The 19275-nt window shown below is 35.4% G+C and overlaps 1 protein-coding gene and 1 pseudogene across 7 annotated transcripts in view; both read right to left on the bottom strand.

Annotated features, from left to right (window-relative positions):
- RABGAP1L (RAB GTPase activating protein 1 like) overlaps positions 1–19275 on the bottom strand; it is a 734005-nt gene that overhangs the window by 488657 nt on the left and 226073 nt on the right. For all 7 annotated transcript variants that reach the window (XM_077157041.1, XM_077157040.1, XM_077157043.1 and 4 more), the window contains one exon: positions 4987–5137. In XM_077157041.1, the coding sequence (XP_077013156.1) occupies positions 4987–5137 (151 nt within the window). The remainder of the gene's footprint in view (positions 1–4986; positions 5138–19275) is intronic.
- On the bottom strand, positions 13038–16075 carry LOC143680662 (SIN3-HDAC complex-associated factor pseudogene; annotated as a pseudogene).

Here is a 19275-nt window from a genome sequence, read left to right as displayed (position 1 = left end):
ATTCACACTTTTAAAAGCCAGTCCACTTCTGGTATATTGCATTCAGCAGCTTTACCAATCCAAAATACAGGGATTAATTAATTAAAAGCCCACTATGATAGCCCCCTGCTCTGAGACAATGGCTATTATGGTGGTATAATGGAGTCACAAAATCAAACAAATTTGAAGGGCTAGATAGGTATTAAAATGTATGAAGAGTAAATAATAGAGTAGTAAATCTATAGCAAAACATAAAGCTTAAGCCAGAGGTATATACTTTTCTTTAATATCTAAAACACATCCCCAGACTAGTTGCAGTCTGCTGGCTATAAATTTTCCACTCCTGAAAAAAATGCTTCTGAATGTGATTTGTTGCTCCAAATTCTAAATTAACACACCACTAATATATAATTAAATGAGAAACAGAATGCTTTTTCAAAGAAGTCACATCTTACGTTTTCCGTAAATACTTCATAATCTTTCCTTGAGTAATCTGATCTCTGGTAGTGTTTTTATAAAACAACTCTATTCAAACTGAATTATTTCATTAACTGACCTTGAAATCTGGCCAGTCCCTTAATAAAATAGGAAAAATTAACTGGACCAAAAGAAAAGACTAACAGCTGCTGAACCAAGACCAACAAGTGCCAGATATGCAGGCACTTCTTACTGAAAATCCTCTGGGTATTCATGCTCTTTCCACTGAGTGGTTGGTAATAGATGTATTTACCACCAAAGTACATGCATGTGCTTTTGGCTACAAATATTTGCCATCTCATTTCTACCACTAAGCACAGAGAAAATAGAAAATCATTTTTGTAAATGAAGGCATTATTCATCTCAACATTATTTTTGTCTATGAGACAAGGAAGATGATGAAATTAAATACAAAATTGTATTGTCCTCACAGATGTTATGACTTGGGACCCTGAACAAAGATTCAAGATCAGAGTCACAGATTTCTATATTATTTGTATGAAAATGTTGTTTTTGATAAATTGCACTATTAACAATAGAAATAACATTTAAAATGTTATGCTTTCATTGGTGCATAAACCAAATGTGGAAATATTAATTATACTATTTAATTTTACATTGTTACTCAATCTGAAGTGGCAATTAGTAAATATTTGCTATTCTAAAATAAATGCCTAGGTTTGCGTATTTTTTAGAGTAAATTATTCTACAACACCTCTCAGCTACTGTCACTATTATGAGGCAGCTGTGGCAAAGAAAAGAGGTAATTGTCCACCCAATTTCTATTCTCATTTTCTTCCTTATTAACAAACCCAGATTTTTGTGTGTGTTTGGAGCAGGGCCAGACACAGCAATGTATCCACCTAAAAAAATATTTCCCAGCTTTCCATGGAGGCAGCAGCCTTGTAACAGAATTCTGGTCAAGAAGACAGAAGTGCAAATTGCTGTTTGAAGCCGAAGGAAAAGTTCTTAAAGGGCCATAGCCTTGGTTCAGACATGCCTTTGGCCTTCCTCTGTTCTTTCCTGAACATAATGTTGAACATAAAGCAGTCATTTTATGAGAATGAAGTGACAAGCATATGCCAAGTGTATTAAACAGGGTTCAGTCAAAGAAATAAAACCTGCTTCAGGTATTTCAAAAGGGATTTAAGGCAGGGACTTAGGTACTTAAACACTGGAAGAGCAAAGGACTGGGGATGCTGCTGCTAACTTTTAGGTTTTACCTGACACCTAGGATCCAGAAAATTAGTAAATTACAGCTGTCACCTAGGCTAGGAAACTGCAGAAAACAGGATCTATCAAACCAAGGCAGAGGATTGAGAGGGGGATGCTCAGAAGCAGATACAAAACCTCACAACTGGCAAAGCCAGGCATCTGCCCCCAAAGCCAGAGAAAATTAATATGGCTTTTGCCCATTCCAATCTTCACTTGCAGAAAGGAAATCACAGTCAGAACTCTACAGGCACAGAAGTCTGGGAAAGGTGGTCTCCAATACCTTACCACATATCTTAAATCACTGAAAATGTTTCTTTTGCCGTTCTATCTCCTGATCTTAAACTTTCTTCTGCAAATTAAGTATTCAGAACTACCATGGTGTTTGGTATAAATACATAGTACAGTATACTGTATTATCAGGGATTCATAAATCATATTGTAGGGAAAGTATTCTTGATAATTTTCCCAAGGTTTGAAATTTTATTATGCATGAATGATCAAAGCATCTTAGTAAAAAAAAGAGAATGATCAAAGCATCTCAGTAAAAAAATAGTGCAGCTATTAAAGGTATATAGTTTGGGGTGGGCCATGGTGGAACAGCAGGCAAAATTCTTGCCTGCTATGCCAGAGACCTGGGTTCGATTCCTGGTGCCTGCCCATGCAAAAAAAAAAAGAGGATATAGTTTGTTTTTCATATGAAAAAGTGGTCTGATCCTCACAATAATAATCTCATAAATAAAACTTTTCTGAGCAATAAATGTATGTTCTTTGATTTTGATATATGTTCATTGATTTTATTGTTTAGGTTTCTTATATACAAATGTTACTGTCCTAAATTATTATGCACAATATAAAACATAGGCAAAAATAGAAATTTATATAGAATACAAAAAATATAAAAACAATCAAAAAAACTTTTGCTCACAAAAAATACTCAAAAATATTACTGAATATCAAATATTGAATGGGTTATGATTCTATAAAATTTTTAAATTAGTTTATTGAGATAAACTTCACATAACATAAAATGCAGCATTTTAAAGTATACAATTAAGTAGTTTCAATATGTTCACAAAATGTTGTACAACCATCTCCACTATTTAATTCCAGAACATTTCTATCAGCCCAAAAAGAAATCACATACTGGTAGCAGTCTCTCCCAATTTTCCACTCCCCCCATCCTCTGGAAATCACTAATTTACTTCTTGTCTGTATGGATTTCCTATTGAGAATATTTCATATAAATAGAACCATATAATATGGGTCATTGCTTTTAGTATTTTTGTTTAGCAGTTTATGAAAGAGCATTTGAAAGTTTCTTTCTAAATCACTTTTTTGATTCATGATTTTCATTATCCTATCTGAAATAGAATTACAAAGATCCATAGACACACAAAAAAGAAGGGCATTATTTTTCATAGTCCCACCCATCAATTAATTATTCTTTTGAAATACGGTTAGGAAATTATATACTTTCTCAAGGTATTCTTATGAATAAATTGGTATTCTATTTTTAAATTTTTAATACTAAGTCCCTGATTCTCTGAAACTATTTGCACAAGTTTTAAACTTATTTTTAAAGTCTGATGTAGTTTTTAGAGTAATCTATGTCTTTCTCAGTGATAAAATTAACAATGATGTTAAAATTGTCCAGTGTTTCAAAAGGTCTCCTCCCTGTAACAGGAGTTTCTTTCCAAAAGTATTCTCTGCAATAGCTTATTATAATATTAATTCTTCCTTGAAGGGGTAGATTAGCCACTTTGTTTCTGTTTTTACATCTCTGACAGACAGCAATCTGTGACAACAATCTTTAAACCATTTATCCATTTTATGAAGGTTAAGTTAAAACTCCATAACCTGTGATCTACCACTTAATCTAGCACATGGAAAATACAAGAAAATTTCAATACTCTGAAAGTTAATATTGCAGTACAGGCACCACTGTTATTTAACTCCAAAGTGTGCGATTCCCTCAGGTCACCCCTCAAACACATGGGACAAATAGCCATTGGACTATGGCCTCAGTACCATAGCACAGGACAGCTTAACATCCTTTTGTTTTTTATTAAAAAAATACAAATGGAATGTTAAATGCTTCCCCCCACCCCCATATATCAATGGTTCATCTCGGATATCCTGCTGAGGAGACCACTTATCTTCAAAAAAGTTTTGGGCTTTTTTAAAAACCTGAATTTAGTAGTGACTGAATATACTTGGAAAATATTTGTGGAAGAGAGGAAGGCAAGGAGAAGAGGAAAAGAAGAAAGAAATCAGAGGGGTTGAATTTTCCATTATTATATTATATACAACATAACATTTCTCATTTTAATAACCTTCAGGCATACAATTGATTGGCATTAATTACATTCACAATATTGTGTTGCCATCACCCTCATCCCTTAGCAAAATTCTTCCAGCACCTCAATGAGAAATTCTGTGTCCATATAAGCATTGACTCCCCATTCACCCTCCCAGCCCCTGCCCTGGATAACCTGTAATCTACTTTCTGTCTCTAGGAATTTTTAGTTATCTCATATAAGAAAAACGATATAATATCTGTCCTTTTGTGTCTGGCTTATTTCACTCAACATGGTATCTTCAAAGTTCATCCACGGGTACCAAAGAATTTTAAAAGTTGATATGTACTGAGGAACAAAGTCTTGGTTATCAGAAATCTCACTTACGAATTGACATTCTTAAAAACAAATAAAATGTTACTATTATTTAAAATATACAGCGGAAACTAAGAAATTAGGAGGTCAGAACTAAGAGGAGGTTCAAGATATATGTCAAGATTTACACCTTTAATCATGCTCTAAAACCAGCTTTTAGGACACAAAGAAAATAATTTACATTGGAACTAGGTGCTCCTGACAGTATAAATGGTCTGGGAAGCTATCCATATCATCTAAATTAGGTTACATTAAACACAGAAGACCTTTTAATTTAGGGTAATTTCAGTTACAAATTTTACTAGAGGAACTGTTTACAAGTCTAACTGTATATAAATCTCATAAAATAAAACAGTTAATTAAAGAGAAAACACTTGAAATATAAATACATTCCAGTCTGGTAAAGAGTTATAAAGTCAACTGAATGGAAAAATGAAAGCCAATGGATAAAGAGCTCATAGATAAGTGCAGCACATCATTTACCACGACCCAACCAATGCTCAGACTAAAAGGCAAAACAATTCATCACATACCAATACATTTTTTAAAAGAAGTTTAAAGTATCGAGGACACAGAGGAGCTATGTCAACAAGATTTATTTAATAGGTTGCTCCATGAAAATAATACAAAAAGAGATTCTTACCTTTGTGATAAGAATTCGGTATCTATCCAACATCACCTGGTTTTCATGGCAGCCTGCTAATAACTGCCATACCTCTGCCCTCAAAGCTTCAGGAATGCCACTCTTTACCAGGGTAGATAGCCCTTTCGGCCGTGCACCAAGGTTACTGTGCCTGAGAAAACAAGAAAATAAACCATTTACCCTCTCTTCACCACTCTTGAACTGCTGTTGCTATAGAAAGTATATTTATAAAGTTTCTATAAAAATACAAGCTTAGGTTAAGAGAAAAAATGGTAGGGGGCATGAAATAATAATAGTAGCATAAGACCAGTGATGTCCTTGACTTTTTTCCATGATCCCATCTTCCACATGAGTGAGTCATGCTATTCCACCTTAGTGAAAGTTTCTTCTTCCTCGCATTTGCTTTCTTTAATCATCCAGGCACTTATCCATAATAATGAATATGTTAATTATATATTTCTAAGCAGCATTTCAAGGCATAAAAGGAACCAACTGAATGAATCCCCTCAGATGGAAGTTTGGCAGATTAACTGATGTGTGAAGGGTCAGAGGAGAGTGGATAGAGAGAGCTGCTGAAAATGGATCCTAAAATACAACACACCTCGAATATATCCCTTCTCTGAGGTCAATTTCAAATGGCTGCCATATCCTGACCCCAAAGGTACCCAGGAAGCCATATTTCTGTATGATAGATCTAGGCATTCTTCGATTCAGCATAAACTCAAGTACCAAGGGACATGCAGATTAAAATTATCTAAAATATAGGTTTTCTAATAAGAAGAACTCATTATCACTTGTACTTCTGGATTTCTCTCCCTGGTTTGTTATAAATGTAAGTGATCCCTAAAGGAAAGTCCTAGACCTTTTCCCTACAATCACTAGAATTTATACAACTCCAGCTTGCTGGGGAAGCAAAATGTACTTATCAGCCTTACCTGCCCCTAAAAATCGGAACAAAAGTAAACACCTCTTGTCCTAAAGACAATGATCACATAGTAGGTATGCTAATAGGATAATCCCTGTCCATTTAACCACAAAATCGAACTGTAGTTCCCAGCCTTCTGAATACGAAGATCATTCCTTCATCTTTTCCCTGGCTCCTACCTTGGACCTAGAACTATGTTCTATGCCATTTGCTCATATATTACATCTACTTGAATCTGCTGCTCCCAATGTTAATCCATTAGCTGACCCTTATACAACCATCTGCACTACAGACTCCAGAGCCTAACACTCCAGGCTCTAGTTTCAAGTTTTAAGCCTTAAAAGTCATGAAATCCATATGTACCTTTTCTAAAATCGGCCTCCCAACTACTTCTTAAGTTTATCACTTTCCTAGCTCCAGCCCAGGCCCCAGTTTTGGTATTCCTTTCCTCTAAAAATACGTCCCATGCTTTCCCAAATGGCCATAAACCAATTATCCTGAAATAACAGTAATAACTTCCAGAAGCCAAACAAGTTCAAGTAAACTTAGCCCATTAACTTTTTAAATGAACCATCAGATTCTCTTTCAGACTTCACTAGATAAACTTTTATATTGTTGGGTTAGATAATCATGCTTACAATACTGAAGGGATTAAAACAAAACAAAATAAAAAGAAGTAGAGCTAGGGGTGCAAAGGTAGTTCAGTGGTAGAATTCACTCCTGCAACGCGGGAAACCTGGGTTTGATTGCCAGCCCATGCACTTGCCAAAAAAAAAAAAACAAACAAGAAAAGAGGCAGCGCTTATATGATTAAACACGGTTACTGCATTATTAGAGAACTTAGCTATCCTGTCAAGTGGAAAAAGTAGGTTTTAAAGTAGTACATAAGGTTCTATTTTAAGTATATATACCCATATAATATTTTTCCATAATAAATGTGCTTTATTGGCATATAATAGTTTGGTTTACCTTTCTTAGAATCCAAAGATATCATTTAAGGAAGAAATGAAGTGCAAAAGCCTTAGATAATTGTTGAAAAGAATACACAAAGAAAAGAAGTTTTTTTCTCTAAGATACAGGAAATGTTTAAGTTTGATAGTACATTAAGGTCTCCAACAAATGCAATGTCTAAAATGTAGAGACAGTTAATTTTAGAAAAAAGAAAGATATTATTTTGTGTTTATTTCCAACATGGAATCACAGCAATGCTTTTAACTTTTATTTTGCAATCATTTCAAACTTACATTATAGTTGCAAAATAATATAAACTCCACACAGAGAATTCCAACATACAACCACCCCACCTCCAGATACCCATCCACCAATTTTAACACTTTGCCTCATTTGTTATATCATGCTATCTATCATCTACCTATCATCTTTCTGTTTCTAACTTCTGAACATTTGAGAACAGGTTATACATACTCCTTGAACACATAATATTTCCATGTACATTTCCAATGAACAAGGATATAATTTATATAATTATCTTAAATGCAGTTATCGAGTTCAAGAAATTTAACATTCACATAAATCTTATAGTTTATATTCCAATTTTTTATGTCCCAATAATATTCTTTTGAGCCTTTCTCTTCCATTCTTAGATCCCATTCAGTATCACATATTGTTTAGTTTATTGAATTCGATCTCTTCAAATTTTTTTTTCTTTTTAACTGTGGAAATACATTGTTCAATTTCTTAGGCTGCTCAAAGCATAGACCCTAAAATGCGTTGGCTCTAAACAATGGCAATTTATTAGGTTATAATTTGAGGTTCTGAGAAAGTCCAAACCAAGGCATTAACCAGGCAATGTCTTCTTCCTGAAGATCAGCTGCCAGTGACCCTTGGGTCCTCTGTCACATGGCAAGGCACAGGACAGCATCTGTTGGTCTTTCCCTTCTCTCCCAGGTTTCCTTACTTGAAGCTTCTTGCTTCCATGGCCTCTCCCTGTCTTCCTCTCTCCCACCCTCCCTTCCCCCAATAGATCTTTGAGCATATTTAGGAACTTTTTTTTTTCTTTTTAAGTTTTGTCTGGAATATCCCATGTCTGATCTTCCCTCATTGATGGCTTATAATGCTTTAATCTTCTCTTTTGCCTGGGCCATTGCTTGCTATTTGTTTGTATGTTTTCTAATCTTTGGTTGAAACCTGGACATTTTGATATTTAAATATATTATCACTGGAATTTAGACTCAGGCATCTGTTTCTTAAGCTTATATCCAGCTACCATAATAGAGCTTTCCTTGAAAAAAATATTAAAAGGGGAAAAAGAAGACATCTTCTCAGTCTTTACAGATTAATCTGTGTGAGTGGTCTCCTTTTAGAGCTTATCCATAACAATCAATTTAAAGAATTAACTTCCAGCCAAAGAGTAGAGGCCTCCCTTGTCCTATCTATGTGTAAGCCTTTCTCTTGGGTAAGCCTGTTTGGAGTCTCTCAGGCCACCACCAGAAAGAGTGGGTCAGATATAAAAATGCTCCAAGTATACAGGGTTACACTGCTCCCTACCAAACCAAACCCAGACCAGAGGTCTGCACTGGGAACAGGCTGGCTTTCAGTCAGTGAGGAGAGGGCCATGGGCCAGCAAGGCACCAAGACAGCCTATAGCTTTTTAAATAGTTTTTTTTCTTTGATTCAATGCTCACTCCATTACTGCAATCCTTTAACTGTTTTCTGGTGTTTTGAGAAAGATGCTTCCGCCAGTCCTTGCTAACTGTTCAAAGCTTCTGTGGGGGGCACAGAGCCCTGAAGCTGAATCAAAGTTATTTTGAACCTCAAGTTATATTCACCATTTTGAAATCCATCTTTAAACATGCCAAGGAAAACAATATGGAAAAACATGCTCCAAAATATCTGTGTAATACAGTAAAGAGGAAAGTACTCTTTACTTTTTCTATGCTGTTTGAAATATTTAGTGATCTTAAATTCTTTTAAAATCATAAAACACTTAAAAGAATCTGCTCAATTCTTTAAATTTCCCTAATGAATTTAAATTAAAATACAATTTTAGTTAATTTAGAAAAACGCCATAGATAAATATCCTTCACAAAATATGCCTTGAGAAGGCTTACACCTAAACAAACTATTTAATGCCTGGAACTTCCTTTTAGCTGCATCATTTTTGCTATCCACTGAGTTTGAGATTAGCAAAGAATATTATGCCTTGAGAGTCACGATCAGTCATGAAATCACCTTTTTCATAATTTAATGCTTGACTCTGAATAGGAAATATATATATGGTTTGAGGGTAGCTGAGTTACTGTATAACTAAGAACAGTAATGTGTAAAGGCCTAAGATAGTTTCTTCTGAAATTAAATGGAACATACTGAGAATTATGAGTCCTGTAATATATTAAGGGAAATCAAAAGTAACTAGATATAATATAGGCTACGTGTTATGAGTCATTATGTCATCACTGTGTAACTGCAACTATTAAAACTCCAGTAAATGTGTCCATGCAAAAGAAACCATTACTTGACCCCACATAACCTTCTAGTTATCATACTATTTCCTACCACGCATATCAAATTTCTCAAAAGAACTGTTGTATAGTCATTACTTCTATTTCTTTCCCTTACACTCATTTCCTCAGTCTGGTTCAACATGGCTTCTGTCTTCATCTCTTATTGAAAACAGTCTTCATTTAGGTAATCTAGGACCCCTCTGCATGCAATTTAATTCAAGGTACATATTTTAATCTTCAGCTTGCTTGACCCTGCACGGTTGGCCACTCTCTGCTTTCCTGTGCTTCAGTGACAAAACACTTCCTGTTTTTTCTCTTCATATACCCCAATGATGACTATGTCTCCTCAATTAACCTTTTACATGTTCTGAAATCTCTCTGCTCGTTGTCTCAACGATCTAATTCTCTTTACTCACTTATCTCTGGGCATTATGACCCATGCTCAGGTATTCAGTTATTACTAGACCACTACTCTGAGCTCCAGAGACTCAAAGGCTCCTCAAAATTAAAACGTCCACATCTGAACTCAGACCTTTCTCCTTAAAGCTGGTTGTTCTCCATCTCAGAGTTTATCACCACAATCCATCTGTATCGGTCAGGGTTCTCCACAGAAACAGAGCCAACTGGATATATGTATATAGGGATTCATTTTAAGGAATTGGTTCATATGATTGCGGGGCCCCACAAGCCAGAAATCCACACAGCAGGCCAGCAGGCTGGAAACTCAGGCAAAATTTACATACTATAGTCTTACAGCAGAATTTCTTCTGTTCCATGAGTGTTCAGATTTTGTTCTTAAGGCCTTCAACTTATTGCATTAGGCCTATCCATATTATCAAGGGTAATTCCCTTTACTTAAAGTATACTAATTGTGGATATAAACACATATATAAAATTCCTTTACAGTAACATGTAGATTAGTGTTGTTTAAATAACCAGGAATATAACCTAGCCAAGCTGGCACAGAAGACTGACTGTCACACCACTCAAACGTGAAACCTGGGAATTCTCTTAACATTACCCTCTGCCCTATGACCAAGTCTAATGTCTTTATTTTCCCAACCTTTCCAAAATCCTATTGAAATTAATAAGAATATATACTCATCATATAGTAACCACGTAGTTTTTAACACATGAACATAAACTCTACAAGGTCAATAATCTTTTGTTCTTTTTATGTATCCAAGCACCTAAAACAGTACCTGCCACATGGAAAGGATTCAATACATTTTTTCCCTAGTAAGACTAAATTTATATAATACCTCAATAAAAGTTTTGAAAGGAAGAAAGAAGTAGAAATTTAATATATTCTAACACCAATACTACAATCAAAATGTACCAAAAAACAAATTTTAAATATAACTCAAGAGGAAGATGATAAAGGCCGGGACTCTTGCAAAACACCTCAAAGGCTATGAGAGAGCTCATCTAACTCACTGGTAGTCTTGTCTGTGCATTGGGTGGCATGCAGCATGTAGCTCTTTCCAAAAGCAAATACAGAATCTTAAGTTTAGAGAAAGAACTATAAAAGTATAGGGTATCTATAAAAAGAGGCTCACTCATTGTTATTTCTATTATCTAATTTTTAAAATCCAGTTTTAAAAATAAGCAATGAATCATGTTACTGTATGGTAAGCAAAAATGCTCATCCTCTCAAAAAAATAAGATTTTTTTTCCTGAAATTTTAGAAATGAGACAATGAGAGTTTATGGGTTTGGATTCAAGTGAGAGGATTTTAATGGAGAGTTTGGATTTGAGGAGCATCAAGTTCAGAATTTATCACCTAACACGTCAGTGTTCAGAAAGTCTGACTAAAAGAAGCCAAACCCACTCAGCATTAACACAAACTTCTTTTCTTCCAGTAAAATTTTACTTTAAATCAAGTGAATAGAAAAAGAAAAAAAAACTAATAGGTGAGAATAAGTCAAACACCCCTCTACACAGATAAAACCTTTACAAAGGTCAACTGAAGTAAGCCAGAGCTAAAACAGGATTGTACAGACTTTCAATGAAGTCACCAACAGCCCTGTAATATAAACAAAAGTCACTTATATACACACTAGGCAAGGCCTCTAAGAAATGTGCCCCAAGAAGCATTAACCTTTGTTTTGTGCCATCTTGAAAATTTGCACACTTTATTTTTCAGACATTTTTAACAGTGTATATTCTCTATCACGTAGTAATGACTTAGTACAGTTCACATAGGCTTCGAAATCTTGAAGCCTTGCCATTTCCCCAAGAGGAGCTTTCATTCTGCTTCAGAAATTTCATTTAAATTAAAATCTTTCCCCCAACCAGGACCATTCCAGCCAATCTTAAAGAACACCTAGAGCAATAGATAAGAATCCACAAGAGTTCCAGGCACTAGAGTAACTTTCCAGGAACCCACAACCTCCAGATGGGTCCCTGGTCCAGATAAGTTCTGAGATTTGGCCCAGCTGCTCCATAACATTAGACAGTTCCATCTCCCTACCCCATACTAGCGACAGACCTTTCCAACAGCAAAAATTTAGAATTGCCATAGCCCACACACCCCTAAAGAGAGGGATGGAAAGATCAAAGGTGATGGTGGAATTATACAGAGAAGATAAGATTTAACAAATGAATATGAATGCTGAATCATTAAGTTGATATCTCTTTTAGTCTCCAGTATTTTAGAACAGCTAGAAGTAAAAACCCAAAATTATGAAATTGTAACCCATGTCAAACTCTGAAATATGTTCTACAACTAATGGTGGGGCTGTGCTTTGAAAAGTATAGCTTTTTTGTATGCATGTTATTTTTCACAAAAAAAGAAAGAAAAAAGTCGATTGTGATGATAAAAAGTTATTTAAGCCCTCTAGCAGCCTCCTATATTCTGGAGCAGCTAAAAGGAAAAATATGAGAGGATCGTAGGGTAGCCCATGATAAACTCTGGGATCTGTCCTGTAACTACTTGTTGAAGAGTGCTTTGAAAACTATTGGTTTTTAATTTCTTTGCTTTGTATATATGTTATATACAATTAAAAAATTAAAATCTTTATCAAATATTGATATGGAGGGAGGTAACACAGGATGCAACATACACAGTGAAGTTACCTCTCTGTATATTTAGGAATTACTTTAAGACAGCCAGCCATGTTCCATCTCCCTACCCCATATTATTGACAGCTCCTTCCAACATTAAAAAGTTAGAATAGTCATAGCCCAAATACCCCCAAAGACAATGTTAGAAAGATCAAAATGATGGTTGGAGCTATACAGAAAAGGCAGGGGTTAACAAATGAGTACAAGTGTTGAATCATTAAATGGATATTTCCTTTAGTCTCCAGGACTTTAGAGCAGCTAGAAGTAAAAACCTAAAATTGCAGAACTGCAATCCATACCAAATGCTGAAATCTGTTCTACAACTAATTGTTGTGAAATTTATTGCTTTTTTGTATATATGTTATTTTTCACAAAAAAGGAAAAAAAGTCAATTGTGATGTTAAAAAAAATATTTATTTCTACTAGCCTCCAATATTCTGGTGGAGCTAGAAGGAAAAATCTGAGATGATGGTATGGTGGTCCACAAACTCTGGGATCTGTCCTGTAACTACTTGTTGAAGAGTGCTTTGAAAACCATTGCTTTTTTCTCTCTTTGCTTTGTATATATGTTATATTATACAGTAAAAAAAAAAAAAAAAAAAAAGATAGCAAACCATCCTTTAAAAATGCCCCAACCACTGCCTCTCAATAGAAAAGACTAAAATTACATATGGTTTATCACACAACAAATTCCATCCCTGTCCCGTGACACACCCCTAATTTTATTCATGAAAAGGGATAAAAAAAAAAAAAAAACCTAAAGAGTACTTTGTAGTAGCACTCAGCTTTCCTATGAAACAGCATCCTAAATACTATGTACACTTCTCTTTTTCTTTTAGCAAGCCAGACACTAGCTTCAGAGTTTGTGGAATGGGGATGGGGTGGGGAGATAAACCTGTTCAAAACCATTCTAGAAATTGTCCTTTGGCAGAACAGCAAGTAGCCAAGTTAAAAATAGGAGGGTCACTTTGTTGCCTTTCCAAAATTTAATTTGTTTGTTTGTTTGTTTCCCTTCTACATAAACCTCAGCCACCAGTCCTAAGCGGAGATGGGCAGGTGCTCTGGTCCTTGCTCTTCTAGCTTCTTGGCAGCTGCTTTCTTACTGCTGCAGAAAGCCTTGAATAGATGAGGACTTTCCCAAAATGGCCTTTAAAGATAATCCCACCACATATTGTCCGTCTTTTCCAATACATGAGATCTAAAAAGGAAAAGACTGGTGTTCTGTTAGAGCCAGGGGCCATCTTGGTATCTGAGCCATCATCTTCCTGTAATAAGAAGATTGGGCTGGGGAGGCACTTGTGGTGATACTGTGAGGATAGAACTGTGACAATTACGTTCTTTCTGCAGTTTACTGACCTGGTTGCTTTTTATCCTGTTTCCAGATATAGTTTTCACTTTCTTTGATTTCAGTGCAATCTTTAGTCTGGGTCCTGACCTTGCATCTACCACAAGATTCCAGGGTATTTGTCTGCCCGTGTGCTTGTTTTTGATCCTGCTGGCAGCTTGTTCCACCTTTTCAAGAGCAAGACAGACACTGCAGACAACTCCTGAATGAGTCTCAGGCAACCCAAAACAGCTGCGGAAGTCTCTTCATAGTGTTTACTATTCGTGAATCAAAACCTGGAGGATTTAGTCCTGCAAAGACAGCAGCCTTCTATACTTGGATATACTTTGGTTTGTGAAAACCAAATACCTGCTCTTTTGAGCAAGTTTTCAAAAACAGCTTTTCCATGCATAATGCTCCCAAGGTGTGGGGTGCATGAAGGCCAGCACCCTTCCAGTTGCTCCCTTCTCAACTGCCTCATCTAGAAAGCCATTCAATATATTTTTGATAAATGAATACACTTATACAATGAAACTAACAAGGCCAACTACTAAGGCCAAACAAACAAAAAAGAATTCTTCTTTAACAGCATTCTCATTGATTTGAATAGGATCATTGCATTATCAGTGTACTCATCTAGATGACTTTCCTTGCTTTCAATGAGGATTTTCTTTAATCTATCTATACAGGAACTTTTTGCTTTAAAGCTCTTTATTTGTGGAGAACATTTCAAAAGGAAGAGAGCAGTCCTAGCAAAACAGCAGAAAAATCAAAAGATAAAACAAGTTATTGAATATGACCAAGGAGAGGTCACCAATGCAATTCCATTGGCAGCTTTGATAGCAGGGAGACTGAAGTAGGAAGCTAAAAGGAAGGAGAATGTAAAAGCAGCAGGCCAACACATTTGAAAATTTCTCTCAGAAAAGGGAAGATGAACTCAAATTAAAAGTAGGGTGGCATGAAGTGAGTCTGGGGAGTTCTCCTTACCCCAATAATGAGAAGACTTAGATATGCGGAAGTTTAAAAAGCTGTGTTTAAGAAAAATTTCAAGAGAAGAGGTTAAAGTAAAAGCTATTATGAAGATCAAGAGTACATACAGTTTTTGTTTTATTTGTGTTTCTGTTGGTTTTTTTCCAGAGCTAAAACAAAATACAGAGATGAGTTTATATTGATGTGTTAAGGAAGGACGCTATAGATGCCCATGCTTAATGACTCTAATATTTCAGATTTCCTCTGAGTGTGGATTTTATTTTGTTTTGCCCACTGTTAATGATCAGCTAGGTTGAGGGACCACAGATTGAGAATGCATTTCCTCATTTTAATTAGTATAACCACACAATTAAAACGGCTATTAACTGTGTATTAATTTTGTGATATTCTATCAAAGGAGAATGAATTAGTTGGAAGATAATTTTAATAAAAAGTGATCCAGATGTGCAATGTTTTAGTTTGCTAAAGCTGACAAAATGCAATAGACCAGAAATGGGGTGGCTTTTACAATGGGGATTTATTAGCTTACAAGGTTACAGTTCTGAGACCATGAAAATGTCCAAATTAAGGCATCAACAGGACAATACCTCTTCCCCAAAGACTGGCAGCTGGCAGGAGGGGATTCCTTCGTCACATGAGAAGGTACATGGAGGCATCTGCTGGCCCTTCTCTCCTGGGTTTAGTTGCTTCCAGCTTCTGACCTCTCCATTTTTCAACTTCTCTGGATTTTCTCTCTTAGCTTCTCTCTATGGCTTTTTTCTTTATCTTGTCTGTCTTTTATTCCCTTATAAAGGACTACCACAAAAGGATTAAGACCCACCCTGAATGAGGTGGGTCACATATCAATTTAAGATCCTACTCACCAAAGATCCTACTCACCGTGAGTCAAGTTCACACCCACAGGAACAGATTACCTTTAAAAACATGATCTTTTCTAGGGTCTACATAGCTTCAAACCATCACATTCTCTTAGTTTGCTTAAATAGAAAATCTTCCTGTTACAAAAGTTGACTTTTTAAGCCTAAGTATATAGGGAAAGCACTATTTTTATTTCTGGTCTTTACAAATCTCAGCAGCTTTCTACAAATTTTCAAAACCAGAGGCAGTTATTCAGAAACTATTCTCCCCAATTCCTTAAATATTCTAATATGCAAGTCACCAGAATTAACATTCTGAATATTTTCAACATATAAAAGATACCTTGCTAACACTTTCACTTTGGTTTCTCCAAGCGTTCCCATCACAAACGCATGTTTCCGTCCTTTCTCTCCCTCTCTTCCTCCTTTCCTCCCTCCCTTTTTCTTCATGGAGGCTTTAATATACCCTAACTCCAATCTTTTATAAATAAAGACCTCAATTACTGAACTTTTTTTACAGTTGGCTCTTAGTTTTCTTTTCCACATTATCCTTATATTTTCTGATTTAAAATTAATAATATCTTCCTTTACATCCTTCTGATAATATATTTATACAATATAGGGCTCTACATGACAGCTGTTTGCCTTTCTTCATTTTATCTTTATTTAAGTACCAGATATTACTCCAAGGACTCACTGACAATTTCTTATTCTAAAGAAAGCTAATGTTTTAAAAAGAAATTCCAAGAGAGCAATTAAAAAATTTTTCCAATCCTTGTATAATAGATATAATAAAGTTCTCTAAATAAGGCAAATTTTACCCTTTTCACAGGAATAGTGATGACACAATTGCAATAATGAGCTATATAAAATTAAAAAAGATATGAATTCTAAAGACCCAGTAAGTCTTCTAATGGTCTAAAAATCAATTTTAAAATAGTTTTCTCACATTCTTCTAATGAATTTCTGGAAATTCATTACCAAAAAAATATAATTTAGAAAGATCGTACTTTATTTTTGAAAGACTCCACATGGAGCTATAGCTGAGATATCCTATCAGTTCTACCTCAGAAGTTTTTCTCCTTTCAGGGCCTCCTGTCCATGCCTAAGACCAGTGGGTTTGGTATAGACCTAAATTAATATAATTACCTCCTAACTAGTTTCTCCATCAGTCTCTTCCTACTCCACAGTTACCTTTCTAAAAAAATAAAAAACATCAATAGCAATCTCAGCTTAAAAATATTTTTTAGAGATTGTCCCTTATTTGATAACTATTGAAGCTACATGGTGGGCATATACATTATTGTATTACTTTTCTAATGTGTATTTGAAAATTTCCATTGGGTCTACAATGCATACTGGGGCATTTATTTATTATGTCAAATTTATCTGTTCAAATGTCTGTATGTCTCCATAAGATAATAAACTCCTTGAGGATAGGAGCTATCTCTTATTTATCATAAGTCAGCAATATCTAGTACAGTTTCTAGAAGAAGAGTATATAGTTAAAAAAAAAAAAAAGCTGGGTGAATGAATCAAGTGGCACGTTACAGATAAATAAATAAATAACAAAATGGCCAGGAAATGAAACAACCTCAGTGCTTCAGTTATTTTATTAAAATGATCTGTCATGATTCTGCATCCTCACTCTTGGTTCTGAACCTCAAAGGCAGGAATGTGCCTTCTTCATGTATGAATCTCCTAGAGCCTAAGAGATATTTCATAAATGTATGCTGAAACAAATTATAAATCTTGCATTCTATAAATAGAGTGAAGATCTCTAATTGGTTATTTATTTTAATCACCAAAATATTTTTAATTCCTGTTCTCCATACTACCATTCTCATGATTTTTCTTTCAACTCATTAGAAGCCTGAAGTATTGCCTGGAAAGGGTATCAACTTTCCTAGTTGATTCACTCTTACTAGAACTTCTACATGCTCCCATAAAAACTAATCCAGCAACCTAACTATGTTTATAGAAAAGGCAGCTTGCACACATGGCTAAAAACACAGGCTCTAAGGCTAGACTGTCTAGATTCAAATCCTGGCTTAGTCCTATTGACTGTGGAACCTTGCATAAATTACCTATTTGCTGCCATTATTTGTTGTATGTTTTTACACTAGTTATATTACATAGCTGTGCTCAGTTTTCTTATCTCCAAAACGAGGGTAATAACTGTACTTACTTCAGAGGATTGCTGTGATGGTTAAATTAGTACAGGTAAAGTGCACACAGGTACAGTTAGTAAAATGTTAGCTATTACCTTAGTAGCCATGTCCCACCTTTCCTCTTGTTAAAATGAGCTGTCTGTTACTCTAAGTACAATCCCTTCACTAGTCAGCAAACCCATCTCTTCTTGCCAATTTACAGACTTCTTTTGTAACAGTGTCCTCTTTCTTTGGCATTAGCAATTTTTCTCTCTCTATTGGATCATTCCAAACAACATACAAACATGCTATATTACCCATTTTAATTTTTAGAAAACTCTCACCCCATATCCACCTCCTAACATATCCCTATCTCTCAGCACCTCTTTAAAATAAAATTACCCTTAGGAGTATCTATACCTGCTGATTCTCCTTTCTCTTAGATGCAGTCCAACCAGGATTTCATTCCTACCTCTCTATTTAAACTGCCCTTGTCAAGGTCATCAGTGATTCCAAATCACTGAATCCATTTCTTAGGTTTCATTTGACCTCACCTATAACAGCAGCATTTCCATAGCAGTTGATCATTCCTTCTGATTTTGTAAAAATCTGCCAGAATGCAATATACCTAAAAAGGAATGGCTTTTAAAAGGGGGAATTTATTAAGGTGCAAGTTTATAGTTCTAAGGCTGTGAAAATGTCCAAACTAAGGCATCCAGGGACCTTGATTCAAGAAAGGCCAATGGGTCCAGAACACCTCTGTCAGCAGAAAAGGCACATGGCAACATGTGCTATCTTTCTCTTCTCATTTCATAAGGCTTTCCAGGGGACGTTTTCCTTATGCATCTCCTAAGATCTCTGGCTGTGTGGGCTCTGTCTGTTCTGTTGGCTCTGAGCTTTTTCCAAAATGGTTCCCTCTTAATGGGCTCCAGTAAGCAACTCCACCTTGCATGGGTGGAGACACATCTCCGTGAAACCATCCAAACAAAATTTACCACCCATAATCGGATAGGTCACATCTCCACAGAAACAATAAAAAAGATCACACCTAGCAATATTGAATGAGGATTAAAGGACATGGCTTTTCTGAGGTACATAATAGTTTCAAACCAGTACACCTTCCTATTTAACAGACTTAATATACTTGATTTCTATCTCACCAGTTTTACTTTCTTGGAATTCTTTTTACTGGATCCTTCTCATCTTTCCAACCTATAAACACTGGAGTAGGATAGAGACCTGAGTCCCTATGTAATCTTGCATATCCATCTATACTACTCTGGACCCTATGACAGATGCCAGCAAAATAATATTAACTTTAAGGAGGTTATGTATATTTGATTAAAATCTTTGTGACAAAGATTTCTTAGATCTAACAACAAAAGCATGAACCATAAAATAAAAAATTGATATATTTGACTTAATCAAAATTAAAATCTTTTGTAGGACCATCTAAAATAGTAGAAAACTGTTCCTCTTAATATAAAGGGGGATCAGTAATACTGAATGAAAA

Source organism: Tamandua tetradactyla, chromosome 4 (assembly GCF_023851605.1).
Source record: "Tamandua tetradactyla isolate mTamTet1 chromosome 4, mTamTet1.pri, whole genome shotgun sequence".
Lineage (NCBI taxonomy): Eukaryota > Metazoa > Chordata > Mammalia > Pilosa > Myrmecophagidae > Tamandua > Tamandua tetradactyla.
Note: the sequence above shows the minus strand (reverse complement) of the source record. Positions and strands in the feature narration are given on the sequence as shown.